Here is an 18,854-nt window from a genome sequence, read left to right as displayed (position 1 = left end):
AGTCGACTCGCGAATAGAGCCTCTTTTGCCGCTTGTGAGAGCGCAAGGAGCTCTGCTTCTGTAGTTGAAGTTGTGACAGTGTCTTGTTTATTGGCTTTCCATGATGTGATCCCTCCGAATAACCTCATTGTGAAGGCTTGAGAACTGCGGCGGTCTAGCGAGTTATCACCGAAGCTGGCGTCTGATGCTACTTGTAGTCCATCCTCCTTGCTTCCTGGCTCTGATCCGAATTCGAGGGAATGGCCTCTGGTTTGTAATAGGTACCATAGGACACGATCTGCTGCTTTGTGGTGTGAGGGACCCGGGTTCTGGTTGAATCTTGCTAGCCTGCTCGATGCAAAGGCTATGTCTGGCCGTGTCATCACCGCTGCATACATCAGTGTGCCAACCTTGCGTTGGTATGAGTTCGTGCTGCCTGGGCTTGCGATCCCTTCATAGGGCAGGAGCTCTTCTTGTGTCATAGGTATGACCTTCTTCGGTATCGGCATTGTATCGGGGAGCAGTCGCTTCATCTTGTCGATATAGACTGACTGCGAGAGCCATAAGCGGCGCGTGGGCCGGTCTCGGATAACTTCGATGCCCAGGAACCATTGGAGGGGCTGGCCTCCTTCGATATGGTATATCCTCTGTAAGTTTCCCATTAGTTTGGATGCCTCTTTCTTCATTGTCTCAGGGAAGCAGAGGACACAGTCGTCCACATAGAAGAAGAAGATAATGTCGCCGTGTAACCAGCAACAGTCTTCGCCGGGTACTCTCTGGAATCCTGTTCGTATTAGGCCTTTCTCGAAGTGCTTTTGCCACAGAAGAGGAGATCTCCGTAGGCCATAGAGTGCTTTTCGTAGCTTCAATATTCTGCCTTTCTTGCGGTAGCCCATCGGCATCTCCATATAGATATCTTCGTCGATTGTGGCGTGCACAAAGGCATTTACCGCGTCATACTGGAGCATCTCGTAATCAAATCTATTAGCAAGCGCCACAAGTGTTCGGAATGACATGCCTGCGAGCGTGGCTGCATATGTGTCTCGCTCATCCTTATCCTGTTGGTCGCCGCGGATTACCAGACGTGCCTTGATCTTGACTAGCCGCCCGTGCTTATCGAGCTTATAAGTACCCGTTGGCTCGAGCCGGGGGGTGGCCAACTAAGCAAGTAGTTTACTAGCAAGATTATAAAAATCTGGAGGCCCATAAGTAAAAAGCTCTAAATATTTATCACTTATAACCCTAACCAGGACCCCTTCGGCGTGTTTTTTAACTGCAATAGCGAATCATGCTCGTTGTCCTCCTAGTGTAGCCACTATATCCCTCCGCCACAATCTTACGGTGCTCCCCCTCCACCCAACACCTCTGGGTCCCGTCTCGCCTCCTGTAGGATCTCCCTCACCCGAACATATTGTTCTTTGTCCTCTCTCTCCCACCTCCTACCATTTGGAAACACTACCTTTCGTACCCTATTGACCCAAGGGACTAACGGTTGATAATAGGGAGTGAAATTCTCCTTCGCGGTTTTGATGAAGTCACCTTCGTGGGATACTTGCCCTTTCTTCAAGTTTGCCAATTCTCCCGTATCAACATAATTCCACTTATCAAATTCTTGAACGACTCTGGTTTCGTCTGCCCCGTTGTAGTGGATGCATATCCAGAACAAGACCCAGAAGAATGATTCAAGATCGTGCATAAAGGAATGCTGCTCGCCCAGCAGCGCCCCGATTGCCATGAAAGCCCGTGTTCCGGTTTTCCCCTTTGCCCCTGACGCAGCCTCTCGTGACTCTTTGATAGCCAGGTCAAGGTCAATCAAGAAAGAAGACCAGGAGGGGTTATCGCCATCCTCGTTGATCATGAGATTGTTGACCGAGATGTCTCTGTGAAGGAAGCCTGCCTTATGCAAAGATTCATGCCCTTCGATGCACCGCCCAAACGCAGCAAGCAGAGCCGACCGGGAGCTCGCCTTGTAGATAGGCATCCCGTAGTCTCGGAGAATGACACGTCGATGTACACGATTTGGTAATGAACTGGTGACCCTCGTTGAAGACACGGAACAAGATCGCTTGCTAGAAGGAAGAGGAGCGCCAGCTTGGCTAGATGACCGCTTTCTGCTGGCACTGGCGCTGCCGCGACCCTCTCTCAATGTGCCAGATACGACGTTGTTCTGCCGGATTGGTCGTTCCGGACGGTAGTTCGCAGCTTGCGTAATATCCAGCCCTCCCCGAACATTATTCCGGATGTCATCATCTGCCCCGTCAATCTGTACCGTCTCGTGGTGATAGTACCGGGCTACGTTAACGACACCGTTGTCAGTCGCCTCACGTAGTAGTTCGCCTTCTTCATCTCGTTCCGGATATTGCCACGAATCCTTAATGACAAGCAGCATCTCCGGCCGTCCTTCGGGATGGGCTTTCCAACATGTCGTCGCTCGACCAGCTATGCAAGGCGCCCGCTGCATCACCTCGTCGATGATGATCCGCTCGGTCGAACCATTCCGATCGACCTCGATGAATCGCTCCCCGTTTGCCGTCATGATTGTCGGGTCGAACCCTAGCTGCTCCTCGTTCATCCAGAGAAAGCCAAGGATCGTGGACACAAACTGACGCCCATCTTTGTTAATGTCGAACTGCTCCGATGCGATGCCCCCGAGCCGGTCAAATGCCCATACCCTCATGAGGGACCCGCAGATGGTAAAGCCCAAGACGAAGCGCCGGTCATTCTGCGCAGCCAGCACCTCCCTCGCGTACCTCCCCAGATCAAGCCACGCCATCGAGGCCTTGTCGGCGGACGGGTTGCTCTTCAGCTCTCCAGGCACCAAGATCTGCGACCAGTGGCACCGCGAGTCTTTCCCAGCACTTGTATCCTTGACAAAACCGACGTCCAACTTGCGCTCTCCTGTAGAACCTTGTATTGGCTTATTGGGCTGGGCAAGAGGCCGTCGTCGATGTCGATGCGTTGGGATTGACCCGTGGCTGCCTGCGAATGTCGCTAGCTTGTCGCTGAAGTCGGCAAACCAGCTCAGCACATCATCCTGGTTCACATCCCTGGGCCATCCCTTCCAACCGTCCTCAAAGAGTGGATCGCTGCCTTCCACGCATTGCTTGAAGAACGCCTGGGAGGCTGCGTCAAGGCCGGCCACGCCTCCAAAGTATGCATTGTGAAAGTGACGGACCCCGACATACATAGATCCAAGCTCCTCTTTCAGCACGTCGTCCACGTATTTGCGATGTTCGGACGAGTTTGCGAAGCTGCTTGTATTGCGCAACCATGGGGTCTGTTGGGGGGAAGAGGCTATCGGTCGGGGAGGCGGGGTGGATTCGGCGACAGCGTCATAGGCTCGATCCCAGATAAGGGCATCGGGTTCGCTGGCTAGGGCCGATTTCAGAAGAGATTTAATTGAATCGAGGTCGAAGTCGTCAGATGTAATAGCTGCATTTAGTCTTGATAGTTCGCTGAAGAGCGTTCTTCCGTTACTGGCTCGAAGCAGACGAGAAGCCGGGAGGATTTGTAGCGCCGAAACAAGGACAAGGATAATATTTTGGAGATCTACACGAAGGTTAGACGAGGGCGACCCGGAACAAAACGTTTGATGACTACCTATTACCTTCTTGGGCAAATTTGTCTAACGCGTCTGGAGTGGAGGAGATACCCGCGTCTTCGCATATCGAATCGAAAGACGCACGAAAGACGTCGAGGCCATTTCCAATAGGGTTGTCTCCAATGACCTCGGACTGAAGTTCATTTCTCATGGCGGCTGGGACACGTTCAGAAAGACAGGAAAGAGCCAAGGTCGCGTTCGTAACATGTCGCGTTTCTGGCAAGCAACTGAACCGAGCACCCGCCGGTAAAGCTTTGATCCGTCATGGCCTTATCTTATCTTATCATTCAAGAGCGGGAGGTTCTCGCGCGCTGAGTGGAGACTTCGTTTTTTCCGTGTTGTAATTGGCTGAACTCCTCCAAACACAACCGAAAACCAAACCCATCACCTTATCCTGGAGACCACACTGATGGTTTAGCTGTGGCCACGAAATTCTAATTGGCCACCGGACGGCAGAGCGATGACGAGGTTGACAAGTTAGAGTGGGAATACCACAACGAGGGCAGAAGTGAATGTGAAAATGGATTTTCCGATGTTGCAAGATCCAATTAAGTAGATTTGAGGCACAGTGAACAAGCAGCGGTACTTCTAAGTACTTCATTCGCGCAGCCAGAAATTGCTTATGCACCAATAAGGCGGCCAAATTCTGACAAAACGTCTGCTGACGAGGTAGAGCCATGTACCTGGATGGCCCCACCCTAGACCTTACAAAGAGCATGTTGTTTTGGAGCGGAAGGGTGCAAGTGCTCAATACTGTATGAATTAGAACAGATTGAGCAACGTGTAGCACAGCAAGGGCTTGGGGAGGTGAGGACCAAAATTAGGCAATGTACGTACGAGTTAGTGACTAGTGCCCTATCGGCCAAAATAAGCCGCCGCCTTTTTTTTTTACTATGGGAAAGCCATTGGATTCAGAGCTGAATCTGCCGCGCAGCTAGGATAGGATAAAACATTTGCTTCTCAATTTCTTGGCCGGCGACATCGTTTTGCGCTAGATGTGAGTACGATTGGAGACAACAACGCTTGTACAAAAGCGTCCCAGCCGGAGTGTACACCAAATTATCGATATTGCCATTCAATACACCTTCATCACCGATCGATGTAGCTCGAGATGCCTGTTGAGGGCAGGTCTCCTTTCCTACATCGAAATAGAAGTCCGTAGTGATATACTCTTCGTCGATCGCGTGGGTCCAGTAATTCCGGAATCGTGCCACTGTTTGTGACCAGGTGATGTCCTTCGTTAAGACCTTCAAGTTCTTGGCTTGTAGGAGCACAGTAATGTCGCGGAAGTGACGGAAACCTGGTTCCTGAACCACATGCTGAATGGAAGCCCATACAGCTCCCAAAGACTCAGGCGGGAGGTAATACTTGAGCTGTTGCTCTCGAGCAACTGGATGCACTCTTTGGGCAAGCGTCTCAATGCCGCGAGCGGTGGCGTTGTACTTACTGTGATCATAGCTCGAGGGGTAGTGTTGGACATGGGAATTGCTATAATGGTTGTGAATGATAGGAAGCAGCACACCGTCCATCCATGTACGGAAATCTTCATCCCGGAACCGACTAGACTTTTGCTCTTCCCGGTACAAGTTAGGGAACAGCAAGTATAGCGATACATCTTCGAATCCGATGAGGCGACCGAAAGTGTAATGCGGGATTTGATGTATAGGCCGGTGGACTCGGCGTTGGTTTCCCATCATATCCAGGTATTGCACCGGTCTCGGGCAGAGGTGGAGATCCGACTGCAGGTCTGAAACAGGCATCTGGGTAGGAGACCAGCGAATTCCTTGCTTGGCGATGGAAAGGTTGCTGGGAAACCCTGTGACGCTTTCCAGTAGAGCTCAGAACCTCAGGACAAACGTCTGCAGTGCTTTCCAGATAAGCAGCAAGGCCGATATGCTCCCTTTGGGTCTAATCGTGCTAGATCTTTGCTGAACGGTGACAGTCTGTACAACATCCTTGAAACTTAACTAACTGCTGTACCAGCTGACGTCCAAGACGTTTCACTCGATATTCATGGTCTGCATCAGCGGGTGGTGACCCTCCTGGTAAATATAGCTCTAGGGGAGGGGTAGGCGGAGGAAGGAGATGCGAGATATCTGGACCATCAAGTTCCGGAGCGTGGCGTCCAATCTCTGATAGCATAGCGGTATGCAGTGCGCTAGCTCGTGGAAGGACTAGTTTTGACCACGAAATTCTGATTGGCTATGGGCTGGCGAAGCGACGACGAGGTTCACAACTAATACGAGCGATAACGTCACAACGAGAGAAGGAATGAAGATAAAAAGAGTTTTTATAGTATCTAAATGACCTTGAGACTGGGTATAGTGTATGGAAAGTAGTTTTGGTCAGCTCCCTACGCCCATGCCTAGTCACCTTTTTCACGATGTCTCCAGTCCACAGTTGAGACAGAACCGGAATGGTCTGACCGGAGGTAGTTGACAAAAGTCTCCTGTCACAACCAGTTGGACACCTCCAAAAGCGGGAGCGCCATTGGCTGGGGCTTGAAGGTCAGGATCCCAGCATCGAACTTCCTTCATACAGGCCTTTATGCGTTCCAAATGATGGTTCTCAACCATGCTAATCTCATCGATAACGAGAACTCTGGCAGCTTTCAGACGGCTCGCGACAACGGTGCGAAATGCCATGCGTTTCAACTTTCGCAAAGAATACTTGTGACAATCCGGTGTCCACCCCATATAAGTCCAAGTTGACATGCCTTTGACCTGAATCGCAGCTCGACCAGTTGGAGCTATGATGTCAACCTTTTTGCCTCGGGCTCTTAGCTCTTCAACAGCCGCTTTCAAAACCGTAGACTTGCCATAGCCTGCTGAGCCCGTAAAGACGATATTTTCCTCACCTATAATTCGGTCGAAAAGATCTTGTTGTTCGCGACATAACTTTGGAGTGGTATTGGATGCGGACAGCATGACTCCGGATGATGTGGCCGAAGTAGCGATCAACCCACGGACTCAATTGTCGCTGTGGTGCTATTTTCTGGCTTACACGATTTTGGGGGTAAGTTGCCAGCAACAGAAGATAAAAAAGCATTTCAGTGGAAGTCATCCTTCAGCCACGCCCATTCTTCCAGAGTTTCAATTGTTATATGTAATGACCCCGCTTCCATTTGCGTCACGTCTGCAGTGAGCTGAAAAAGAGCATGGAGTATGTAATCAACGCTCGACCACTTGCGTTGTGTCAGATGTGTGAGTAAGGGTTGTTTGAAGGATAGTGGCGCAAAAAGTCATATGATTATGCTGCAGGAGGCCCACCACTCACTAAACACGCAACATAATAATTTCTGGAGCTAGAGGGGCACAACAGTCCCTGTGGAGTGAAAAGAAAATCTTCCTCGCTATCGCGTTTGATCTTTGGATACTATAGTGCGATTTTATCGTAATAATATCGACACAAAAGGAGCGATCTGTTTCCATTCTGAAAATTCATCCAGAAGGACGTATTACGCCAGGAACAGATACAAGTAACGGCCGATATGAATGAAGTTGCTATTCGCGAGAGGATGTCTTCTTCAAACTCATACAGGGAGCAACCCAAGCTTGATAACATACCCTGTTACGAGGACTATGGGTCAATGCTTCGCTTTATACCATCCACTCCCCACGTTGGCAGTCGATATTATAGATCCTCTAACGAGTCAGCCCTTCGCAGTAGCTTCGATGAAAGCATCTCTCCATCACCTTCAATTATAGATGCAATGGATGAGCTTTTTATAGAGCACAATCAGTCGGAAATACAGAGCGCTATAACGTATTTGATAAGTGAGTGGGTCATCCAAGTTGTCACGATCCCTGTCCCAGCGTCACGTGTATCCCACCTTTTTCACCAATCATCTACAGGCTCACCCGACACATCGTGAGCCCTCCATTTTGCAAGGTTCTAGAACATGAGTCATCAACACGGACAAAATCGGGGCAAAATAGGACATTGACAGGATAACTAGAATAACTACAGAACAAGAAGAAGGCCTCTAGGAGGGAAATTTCTTCCTTCTATATACCCAAGAAGACCCAATTCACTTCAATCTTGCCTAGATAGGCACCTTCAGCTTGTCCTTTGGTTTGTCTGTTGTTTGGACAAATCTTCTTGTCACAAGCAGGCAGTTTGCAACAACGTCGAGGGTTCAGGTTGATTGATGTAAGTGTATGAGTAATACACCAATCGATCAACCGGTGGGTTTTGGTGTAGTTGATCGGAACCTTGGTCGGAACCGTGGTCTCGGACAACGCATCTTCAAACGATAGCTGTCTCGTGAACTTCTACGGAGATCTCGACGCAGAGATGAGTCTGGCGGACGTTCGGGCTAGACGTATGCGCTGCTATGGGCATATCCTGAACCTGGTTGCTCGCGCCTTTCTCTACGGCGAAGATTTCGAGTCTTTCGAGGCCGGATCGCAGGTATTTGACCTTCTCGGCCGGCGCGAGGATGACCTACGACACTGGAGAAAGAAAGGGCCGGTGGGAAAGCTCCACAATGTTGTCAAGTTCATCAGGTCTTCCCCTCAGAGGTGTGAGCTCTTCAAAAGGATCTCACGCGAGAACGACGAATCACAAGAATACCTCTTGGCGAGTGAGTCAACGGCGGAGCTAGAGGTCGTAATGAATAACGATACGAGATGGAACTCCACATACCTCATGATCTCTCGAGCGCTCGTCAAGCAGGGAGACATCAGAGCGTTCCTGGTCCATCCGGAAGTGGATAAATGGCTACCGGAGGCCGACATGCTGAAGGGAGATGACTGGAGACGGTTGGCAGAAATCAAACTTATTCTTGAGCCATTCTATCTACAGACTATGAGAACGTAGGGCTGGGGCAGCGAAGGAGGTAACGGACGGCTCTGGGAAGTGATGGCGGGTATGGAGTACTTGCTGGAACACCTAGAGGATCGGAAGCTGTTCCATCATGCCGTTCCAGACGAGGCAGGGGGACAGGACACCAACTCGCAGGCCGAGCTGGCTCGAGGGCGACCAGACCGTAACCGGCAGCTTCCTGCTCGATTTAGGGATTGCGAGACGGATATCCATCCGCGAAATTCCAGGCAAGGCCCCTTGTCAGATCGTGGCTCGAGACAATGCGATGATGGATCAGGCAAGCCATCAGTATCATTAGGAATCAATGGCATGGGAAAGGATCACCGACACTATGTAAGACTGTCCATCATGACTGCCTGGCAGAAACTAAACGAGTACTACACCAAGCTTGGAGACTCACCGTTGTTCGCCGCATCCATCATCCTCCACCCGTCACTTGGCATGAACTATCTAGAGGTGAACTGGGCATCGGAAGAGCAGCTTGTGTGGGTGAGGGATGCCAAGATTGGACTGTCTGACTACTTGGACCGTTGGTACCGCTGCAACCGGCCGGTGGATGAGCGGCAGAAGATGATCATAGACACATCAACATCCTTAAGCGTACTAAGGAAGACAACGGAAGCTAGCGTATTCAAGCAATGGATCAAAAGCAGGACGGCGAAGACCACGGTGATGGGAAGTGAGCTTGAGCGGTATCTACGGCTAGAGCCGCAAGAGACCGAGGACCCAATTGAGTGGTGGATGGCTCATCAGGGACAATTCCCAATGATCAGCCAATTGGCTCTCGATATACTCGCGATACCGGCGATGGCGACTGATTGCGAGAGGTTGTTCAGCCTAGCCAAGTTAACGCTGACGACGCAGAGGCTTTCGATGACGAAGGAAACGCTGGAAAAGTTACAATGCTTTAAGAACTGGGTCAGACATGGTGCGGTGAAGCTAGGTGCGACAATAGGTGGGGGGGACGAGGTCCAATGGGAGATTGGAGATGTTAGCATGGAAGCATAGAGAGTCAGATTTGAAATATTTGAATAAATATTTCAAACAACAAATCCAGTCTTGAGAGTTATCAAATATCTCAAATATGACCCCGGATTTGATTTGTTTGATTTGAGGGCAGCGCTGTTCGCAACCGCTCAGTGACAACGCCCTACGCATCTGCCAACATAAACCTAGTATGGACTAGTTTATCCCTTGGGAATCACAACCGTCACATGGGGCGTGTGATCGTTATAGCAGTGATACTTCAGTCGGACCCCAGTATAAAGATGTATATGGGACTTAGAGCGGGGAAACAAAAAAAACCAAGAACATACACACATCCAATAAGACACATCAGAGAATCAGAGATCGTGACAACTTTTGGAACACTACCCCCTCTGGCCTTCCGTACCTGGTGGGGGTGGTGCGTCGTTGGGTGGGTTGACTTACCCGTTGGCTCATGTGGGCCCGAAGGGCCCAGGCGAGCCAACCTAGCTTGCTAGGTTGGGCACAAAATCGTGAGACACGCACAAATTCGTGAGACATCGGAAGGGCCCGCTTTTTGGTGCGATTTTCAGCTTTTTGGATATTCCGTGCATCACAAGGCGTCCAAAAATGTAAGTTGAAAGGCGAAATCGGTAGTTTGAAGCTGCTCGTGATGATAGATTGACTATTGAATATCTGAAGGCCGGGGAAGTGACTGTTTGAGCACCCAGGCTATGCTGCTTTGCAGGACAATTCCCCATACAAATTATAGTATATCTGCGTCTTCTGTGGCCCTGTAACTGGATTCTGCAACTATTATTTCCTCCCTGATGAGATCTCGAAGTGAATCGTGAAGTTGAGTGTGGCGTTGAAAGGGGCAGGGTGTAGAGAAACCGGGCCAAGGAGAGGACAACGGTGACTCGTGATTAGGAAGGCAGGGCGGCGATGAGGGCATCTCCACGTCGTTAAGGCATGACAAATCGAGAAGTGGGAGTATTTCTTCTTCTTCTTCTTCTTCTTCTTCTTCTTCTTCTTCTTCTTTATCGCTTTCTTCGCTGGCGAGCGGATGCGTAAGTTGGAAAATAACACTATCGTCACTTCCGGGGAGGGCTGACCAATCTACCGCGTTGAGCGGCTTCCCTGCGAAATTGGCATTGCGAATAGATTCTCTAACTTCCTGCGGTAATTGTGTATCTATCATAAAGCCGTCAGTCTTCTCATTCAGTAACTCGGTCATTTTGGATCGCTGAGTATCCATAGAAAGGTAATCTTTATCCTTCCCGGTGTGTTGAAGCCATTTCTTGAACTGTAGCTTCTTTAGAACGCCGTTCACGATGACTTCCTTGTTATCCCGCCACTCTGATTTGAAGCGCTCGATTTCTCGGATCGCGATACTGCGTGCGGTACGGAGTTGAGATTTCCCCTCTTTGGCGCGAGTCTCTGCGATAAAGGATTCTTGTTGATCACGTATTTCTTGCAGACTCACGTTGTGAATATAATCCCCTATAGGCTTTGCTTTCTTCCCTCACTTTCTCTTATTGTATTGCTTCTCAATACGACTTCGCCGATCGTCAGCATATCTCTTAATCGTATCCTCTAGCAGCATAGCTTCGTTGACGATGTTGCGGATATTCTTGAGACCAGCGCGAGTGGGAGAACTGAGGATATCGTGATATCTCTCTCCAACGTGTTTGGCGGTATCAGAAGCGGCGGAAAATCTTCCTTCTGGAGGCAGAAGAGAGGCGTATGCAGGATCAACCGCTTGCTTCGATTTCAGCTGCTTCTGGAGAAGATATGAGACTGCAGGTTGGTCTGTAGGTGGAAAAATCCCTGATTTTTCGAAGCCTGAGATAATATGAGCACGAGTGAACCCTTCATTAAAGATTTCCTTTTTTTGCCCTAATCAGCATACATTTTGCAGAAGAAAAAGGATTATTAACTTACCATAAAGGCACCAGCAAAGTCACGGCGGTTAAATGAGAGATTTCCCTGCCGCAATGCCTAACGAAGCTTCTTCTGATGCGCATTCTTCATCCACTGAAATACTCCAACATCCATCGGCTGCAGCTTATGCGTTGAATGAGGAAGCAAAAAGGCAACGAGGATATCGAATTTAATGCAGTACTCACGGAAGGCAAAGGCGCCGTGACCGGTGAAGCCGTCGATAATAAGAAGCGGCCAGGTCTTCTCTGCAGGTGTGCGTTCCTTCGGAGGCATATCAAATGAAATGTGATGCTCGAGCGGTTTCCTAAGATGCTCATCACATCCAAAATACTCTTCAAATGATAGCTGACGATCCTGTACAGTAGCAGATTTCCCCCAAGAATGCCGGTTGAACTCCATCGCCCACTCGAGCGTGATATCGCCGTTCGAGAACGCCGACTCTGACTGTGCAAAGCGCATATTCGGATCACCGTCGATATACGCCCACTCCAAAGTAGGGAAAGACTTAAAGATAAGCCAGGGAGGAATCGTATCTCCTATAGCATTTCCGGTACCAATAACTGTGCAGGTTTCTCGGTCGGCAGGAGAAAGAACCTGGGCAGGCTCGCAGTATTCCTACTCTAACTCCCGCCTGGTCAGCATTCCAAATCTCAGAAGCGCCGATCTGCAGCTTCGTGATGAGTTCAGCAAGTCGTTTAAACCACTCCTTTACATCGTCAATGCCTGCAACTTCCCACGCTTCACGGGACTTATCTAACGACTTCATGTAACGGTTGCACCTAACCGTTAGGCCACAGGGCAAAAGATCGGGCTATAATCACTGTGCTAGCGATCATAGTGGTGCTTACAGCTGCCTATAGGGGCCAATCGTAACACTTCAGAATCGATTTATCTAGCTCAGGATGATCGTCACGGAAGCGGCGATACCACATTCTGCTCACAGGCTGCGCATCAGGGTTTCTGCGGAGGCGCAGCGTGTTGGCTGCATCTTCAACTTCGCCTTTGCAAGCAGGAAGTCCTGATCTTTCCATCCACATCACGAAAGCGACGATAGCTTCCTCTTCTTCATCTGTCAGGATTCTCGGGCGACCAGCGGTCTTGAAAGCGATATCGTTCAAATCAGAGGAATTTGCAGCTTCTAGCTTCTTCACGATCCGTTGAATAGTTGCACGAGAGGAGCCGTGATGCCGTGATGCCGTGCCTCGGCATTGCGAAGAGAAAGAGGCTGCTTGCTGACTTTGGAAGCATCGCGAGATAAGCCCTTTTGGTGCCGGGCACGAGAAAGAACAACCGCTTGCGCAGCTTTTAGATTTGCCTGTGACGGCATAATGAGGTTAGACACAATTTGTGCTCTTTTCACTGATTTCTGTCCTGACTTTAGGCGTTTTCACATACAAAAAGGCACAAAAAGGCGACACGGGCAGGTGCGGGGTCTGTCTCACGAATTTGTGCGTGTCTCACGATTTTGTGCCCAACCTAGCTTGCTAGGTTGGCTCGCCTGGGGCCCTTCGGGCCCACATGAGCCAACGGGTACTTGACACGACGAGCGAAAAAAAAAACGGCCTGCATATCGCGACCTCTTGGCGCGGCTTTATTCGGCGTTACAACATCGTGAAGAGAAGAGTCACACATATGGCCTCAAAACAGCCAGGGGACTGTCTGCAAGTCGTGAGTAAGTTGAATATTGGAGGGTTCACCCTCAACATCAGGATTAAAGTTCGAAGTCCTAAACTTAGATCATAGGACTTTCATCTAGGACTTTCATCTAGGACTTTCATCTAGGACTTTCATCTAGGACTCAAGTCCTAGAAGTAACCAGTCGAAGATATAAGGCCCCAATGGTCCTTCGATTGCAAGAAAAAGAGGAATACACACAATTCACCTTAACATCTGACAGATATACACTATTTCATAAGGAAATCCAATATTTTCGAACCCCACCTAAAATATTCCACGATTTCCACATGTGGAAGGGGCTTCATGAAGCCCACGTGGCATGGAATGGAATGGATATGGATCCATATGTGGATTTTGTGATATGGATTTGAACCCTGGCCTTGGGCCTAGTAGATCATCTTTGCAACTTGTCTCTCGCTGCGTTATCTCTACCCGATGGATCTCCGGTGATCGGCGGCCAAAGTTAAATACCATAGGAAAAAGGCTTGGAAGGTGTGGCCTCGGTGAAGATACAGGATTAGATACAGATACAGATCCATCAGATGCGTAGATGGGTAATTCTACGGCGAGAAGAGAAAGAATGTTTATTTTTATTTTTCTGTGCTGGGGTAGTTTTGGTCATGAGTCAATGGACAGAGTGCAGCCATGAAGTAGATAAACGTTGCCAACTGATAACTGGTAGCTGGTGTAGCGATGCCTACCTGGTAACCTAGACAGACGCCTCTTTTCTTTGCTTGACGAGACGTTTCAGCGTTGCCGTGTGCGGAACAGATGGAAAGGCACTTCAACTTGTCTCTCTCTGGTGGGCCTCATTTCATTCGTGACGAGATTAATTAGACACCATCTAGACTATCCACGCCCACGTGGCTTCTCACCTCTCCCCTGATCCTTGTACTGTCTGAAGTGCATACCTACCCAAGTACGGCACTGCACACTAGCACCAACTGTCTTGGTTCGTAGCGTTAACCTCTAGATAGAATGCAGCACCGGCCCTACTAAAACCCCACATTGTCATTTCAGTAGCAAGAGTGCGGGGTTTGTCAAGCCAAGGTTCGAGTGGACTACAGAGTACAGCCAGCCAAAGTATTTAGTGGAAGCGGGACCCTGAACAAGGTTCACCAGTTTATCATTCCAACGCCTCTTGGTTTTTGTTTCTGTTAGTTTGACTGTGGCAGTTGAAATTTTGTCTTTCGTCTTCTTCCTCCCATCTTGTCCCGTCTCATACTTGCACAAGCATGTCGCGGTCATCAATGTCTCCTGCAGAGGGGAGCACTACCACCAGAAATCCTACCACCAGCATCAGCACCCGCGGCCGAAGACGGTCGCATCACGCCTGTTTAGCTTGCAGGTAAAAAGCTGGCGGTTCATCTCAAATGATTGTCTTGAATACTGACACACTCCGCGTCTCAGACGTAAAAAGACTCGTTGCCCAGGCGAGAAACCACAATGCTCAAGCTGTGTCCGCCTCACACAGTCGTGCTCTTATCCGCCAGCTATTAGGCCCTCCCTAAGTGGCCCTTCGGTACGTTGTGCATGCTTCACACACAACAAAATGGCATGCATCTTAACGATAAATCATTAGGAGGAGAGATTGGCGCATTTGGAAGAGAAGCTCGACTTTTTACTCAACGGTAATTTGTACGCTGACCTTTGTTCTCTTTTCTCCGTCTGTTATGTCATATTTTTGTTTCAGTGGCTAACGCCCTGTAATTTATAGGTCTACGTCACAAATACAGCAACAGCAACAGAACCAACGCCAACAGTCACAACTCGAATCCCCTCAAGAAACAACAGACACTTCTGAAAAGTCATACTCGAGCGTTCAAAACACGCGCGAGCCAAGTTATCCCACGAGTCATCCCTCGGTCAAGTCCGAATCCGACAACTCGTCGCTGCGACCCAGCCTATCCGACATCGCAGCTGGCGTTGCGCTCTACTTCGAGTACTGCCACCGACAACCAATATGGTGTTTTGAGAGGGACGAGGTCAGCAACTTTGTCTCGATGCATGATGAGCTCGCCTGCAGTATTCTTGCTCTAACTTTGCGCTTTTCCGATAATGCCCACCAGGCCAAGTTGTATGCCAACAATGCAAAGAACCTTATTATGCTGCGTATTGCAAATGGCAGCGTGGATCTTGCGACGCTTGAGAGTCTTTGTTTGCTTTCTTACTCGTCATTTATTGGCACGTCGTCTTTTTTCCCCTTCATTCGCGAATCAATACTAACTAACGCCTGGTAGATGGGCATGTGCATCTGGGCCAATTTCACCTGGGTCTTGCCCATCAATTATGTCGCTCCGCAATGCTGGACGTCAAGTCCTTCTATGGCGTCGTTGAAGATCCCATGACAGAACGCAAGAAGCGATTGTTCTGGAGTCTACAACTGCTTGAGCAATCTTATGGTCGCCAAGAAGGTCTTTTGAGTGTTCCGACAGAGATCTGGAGACCCGCTTACTCTATGTCAAGAGGCCCTCAACCAGTGCACGATCCACGAGCTCCCACTATGCCTCGAGATGACCTCGGCTGCAACCACTCGAATGAACCCGGTATCTGGAATACCAGTGTTCATCTTGGCTGGGTTTGGAGCCAAGTTCGAAAATATGTTTCCGATTGTGCGCACAACAACATCAAAGAGCCCTGGCGACATGACTCCATGTATGCAAAGGTCCTCGCCGACTTTATGGAAACGGAAAACAGGATACCCATGTGCCATCGCTACGATACGGTCAGGTTCTACGAGCGCGAAGTTGAAGACTTGAAGATGCACCGCGATTACTGGGCGCCTTGGCTCAAGGAGCAATTCACATACCACGTTATTCCCACCGTCCTCAACCACCCTTTCCTCTACATCGTCGGAGCACAGCACAATCCCAACCTCGCCATCCCCAACACCTTTTGGAGACGATCTTCCGAACTCGCTCTGCTTCATTCTACTTGGATCGTCCGAATGATCGACATGGTCGTCGACAAGCAAGTGCCCCTTGCAGATCCCTTCTTCGGGCATGTGGCTGCTATTGCGGCCACGGTGCATCTGTACTACCGTTGCGCGGCTGCGACCAGGTTAAAGCACAAGTCCAATGCCGACTTTGCTAAGTGTAGGCGGTTCCTCGAGAACTTTTTGCCGACTTCGGCTGCTTGCAGAGCATTGGTATGTATTTTTAACCCTTGGATTGACTTGACGAACTTGCACTAACAATTCTCAGGATCGCAACCTTGACAAGATGACGCGTATTGCCGCGGGCACACCTGACAGCATGGAGGTGGACGACTGGATGCTCTCCAACATCTACCTTAGCGTTCCCCTCATGTGGAAGATCCTCCAGTTCAGCACAGGGGCCGACTCTCAAGAGCTTCCCACAGCTGGCCTCCTCAACCAATCGCTGGTGCCCAACTCAATGCATGAAGGGGACAACGAGAACGTCACCTTGGAAATCATCGTCGCCAACGCCCCAGAAATATCCATCAACACAGCTGATGGGGGTCAAGAGGCTCCTGCATTATCCTACAAGGCGGCCCCTTTATCTTCATCACAGGGCCCAGACTCGGCGGGCGACACAGTCTATGACGACATCCCCGTTTATGACAGCATAACGCTATGCACATCACCTTGGCTCTATGCGGACTCTTCGCAGTTTGTCAATATCACTGATATGAGCTGCGACGACCCGCAACATCCCACGAACGATAGTAACAGAGGGCCTGCTTGGTGGGAAGGCGAAAACTTTAGTAATATCATGTTTAATCACTTTTAGCAGTAACGTACACGAAAGGCATGCCGATCAGACAAGCATGCCGATCAAAACTTATAGCCTTATTAAGATAAATCGCAATAAAAACATAATATATTAACGTAACGTATTTGATAAGCGAGTGTCGCGTAAATCCCTCAACTTGCATCATCACTATCAGATGAACTACCTTTCAACCCAAAAACATGCCGGAGGCTAATCAAAAGGGTAAAATCCTTCTTGCACTTCAGGCCCTTCAAAATGACCCAAAACTAAGTGCCCAACACGCTGCAAAGATATATGAAGTCAATCCCCGTACATTACAACGGCGCCGACGTGGCATTCGATCACGACGCGATATTATACCAAATTCGCGGAAGCTGTCTGATTTAGAAGAGGAGGTCTTACTTGAGTCTATTTTAGACCAGATATCGCGAGGCTTTCCTCCCCAGATACGTATTATTGAAGAAATGGCCAATCGACTCCTTGCTGATCGCGATGCATCACCAGTTGGTAAGCGCTGGGCTATCAATTTTATCAATCGGCAACCAGGGCTCAAAACGCGTTTTCCATGGAGATATGATTATAAGAGAGCTAAATGTGAAGATCCGGCTATTATTCGCAATTGGTTTAAGCTCGTACAGAACACAATTGCGAAATATGGTATCCATACAAATGATATCTGGAATTTTGACGAGACCGGTTTTATGATGGGCACGATTTCAACTGGCAAAGTAGTCAAGTATAGAGAGGCGTGGAAGGCCAAAATCAGTCCAGCCTGGAAATCGGGAATGTGTTACAGTCATTCAAGGGATCAATGCAGCAGGCTGGGCTATCCCGCCATTCATCATAGTTACAGGCCAGAAACACCTTCGTAACTGGTATGAAGGAAGCACCCTCCCGACCGATTGGGCTATTGCCACGACACAAAATGGATGGATAAATAACGAGATGGGTCTTGAATGGCTAAAGCACTTCGATGAGCATACAATCAACCGATCAGTTGGTACTTATCGCCTTCTGATCCTTGATGGTCACGAAAGTCATCACTCGGCCGACTTTGAAGCATACTGTAAGGAAAAGAAGATTATCCTGCTCTGTATGCCTCCTAATTCCTCTCATCTACTTCAGCCTCTTGACGTCGGGTGCTTTGGGCCGCTAAAAAGGCCTATGGTCGAGAAATAGAGCATCTAATGAGACGTCGTATAACCCATATTACTAAGGTTACGTTCTTTCCCGCCTTCTACGCCGCTCATCAAGCTGCTATTACGGAAAGCAATATCAAGGGAGGTTTTAGGGGGGCCGGGCTTGTTCCCTTTGATCCAGAAAGTGTGATCTCAAGGCTTGATGTACAGCTACGGACCCCGACGCCTCCTGAAGAGGAAACCAGCCAGGCTCAACCTTGGACCCCAAAGACACCAAAGACTATTAATGAGGTTAATTCTCATTCGGAATACCTTGAAATACGAATAAGAAGACATCATAGCAGCTCTCCAGAGTCAATCCTTGAAGCTCTACAGTCTCTTACTAAGTCAGTAATGAGAAATATGCATAAGACTGCCCTATTAGAGGCTGAAGTCAGAGACCTTCAAGAGGCAAATGCAATAGTTAGCCAGAATAAAAGGAAGAAAAGAACTCGACTACAAGATAGCGGCAAGATGACTATAGGAAATAGTCAGAGTCAAATTGATCAGATGGATGTAGATATACAGGTAGGTGGTGGCCGAATCATCAAGAAGTGGTGGTCGCGGAAGGTCGGAAGGACCAAAGGTTTGGCACTGTAGGATTCGCGGAAAGGCCGGACATAATGCAAGGACTTGTCAAGAGACAATTGAAGTTATTGAGGAAGAGGATAGTAACTAGTTTTAATTGATCTAATACCCGTGGGTCTGAGTAATCAACGCCGACCCACCCTCCTCTGGAGGGTGGGTGAGATAACCCGTAACTGCGTACAAACCGTAACCACATAACTATGCCGCCGTGATCAACAGAACCTTCAATTCGACATCAAATAAATCCAGATTTTCACAAATAGCTTCATTTCAATCTAAATTCGCTATGAAACCAATTTCAAAAGAATCCCGGGTTAATGCGGCGGCTGCAGCCCGCGCTTGGCTATCCGGGGAGTCGAT

The 18,854-nt window shown here is 49.1% G+C and overlaps 3 protein-coding genes across 3 annotated transcripts; 1 reads left to right on the top strand and 2 right to left on the bottom strand.

The window, feature by feature from the left end:
- Nucleotides 1–4,491: 4,491 nt before the first annotated feature.
- On the bottom strand, nt 4,492–5,340 carry FPOAC1_013416 (uncharacterized protein; the record flags this gene model as incomplete). Its single annotated transcript, XM_044857757.1, has 1 exon — nt 4,492–5,340. One exon carries the CDS (start codon nt 5,338–5,340, stop codon nt 4,492–4,494), a length of 849 nt encoding a protein of 282 aa, XP_044701139.1.
- Nucleotides 5,341–5,958: 618 nt separating this feature from the next.
- FPOAC1_013415 (uncharacterized protein) lies at nt 5,959–6,507 on the bottom strand (the record flags this gene model as incomplete). Its single annotated transcript, XM_044857756.1, has 1 exon — nt 5,959–6,507. One exon carries the CDS (start codon nt 6,505–6,507, stop codon nt 5,959–5,961), a length of 549 nt encoding a protein of 182 aa, XP_044701138.1.
- A 7,722-nt stretch (nt 6,508–14,229) lies between these two features.
- FPOAC1_013414 (uncharacterized protein) lies at nt 14,230–16,746 on the top strand (the record flags this gene model as incomplete). Its single annotated transcript, XM_044857755.1, has 6 exons — nt 14,230–14,342; nt 14,405–14,516; nt 14,577–14,632; nt 14,712–15,151; nt 15,235–16,142; nt 16,198–16,746. 6 exons carry the CDS (start codon nt 14,230–14,232, stop codon nt 16,744–16,746), a joined length of 2,178 nt encoding a protein of 725 aa, XP_044701137.1.
- Nucleotides 16,747–18,854: the final 2,108 nt, after the last annotated feature.

This window comes from Fusarium poae (genome assembly GCF_019609905.1).
Source record: "Fusarium poae strain DAOMC 252244 chromosome Unknown contig_2, whole genome shotgun sequence".
In the NCBI taxonomy this organism is placed as follows: domain Eukaryota; kingdom Fungi; phylum Ascomycota; class Sordariomycetes; order Hypocreales; family Nectriaceae; genus Fusarium; species Fusarium poae.
This window is presented reverse-complemented; position numbering and strand designations above follow the sequence as displayed.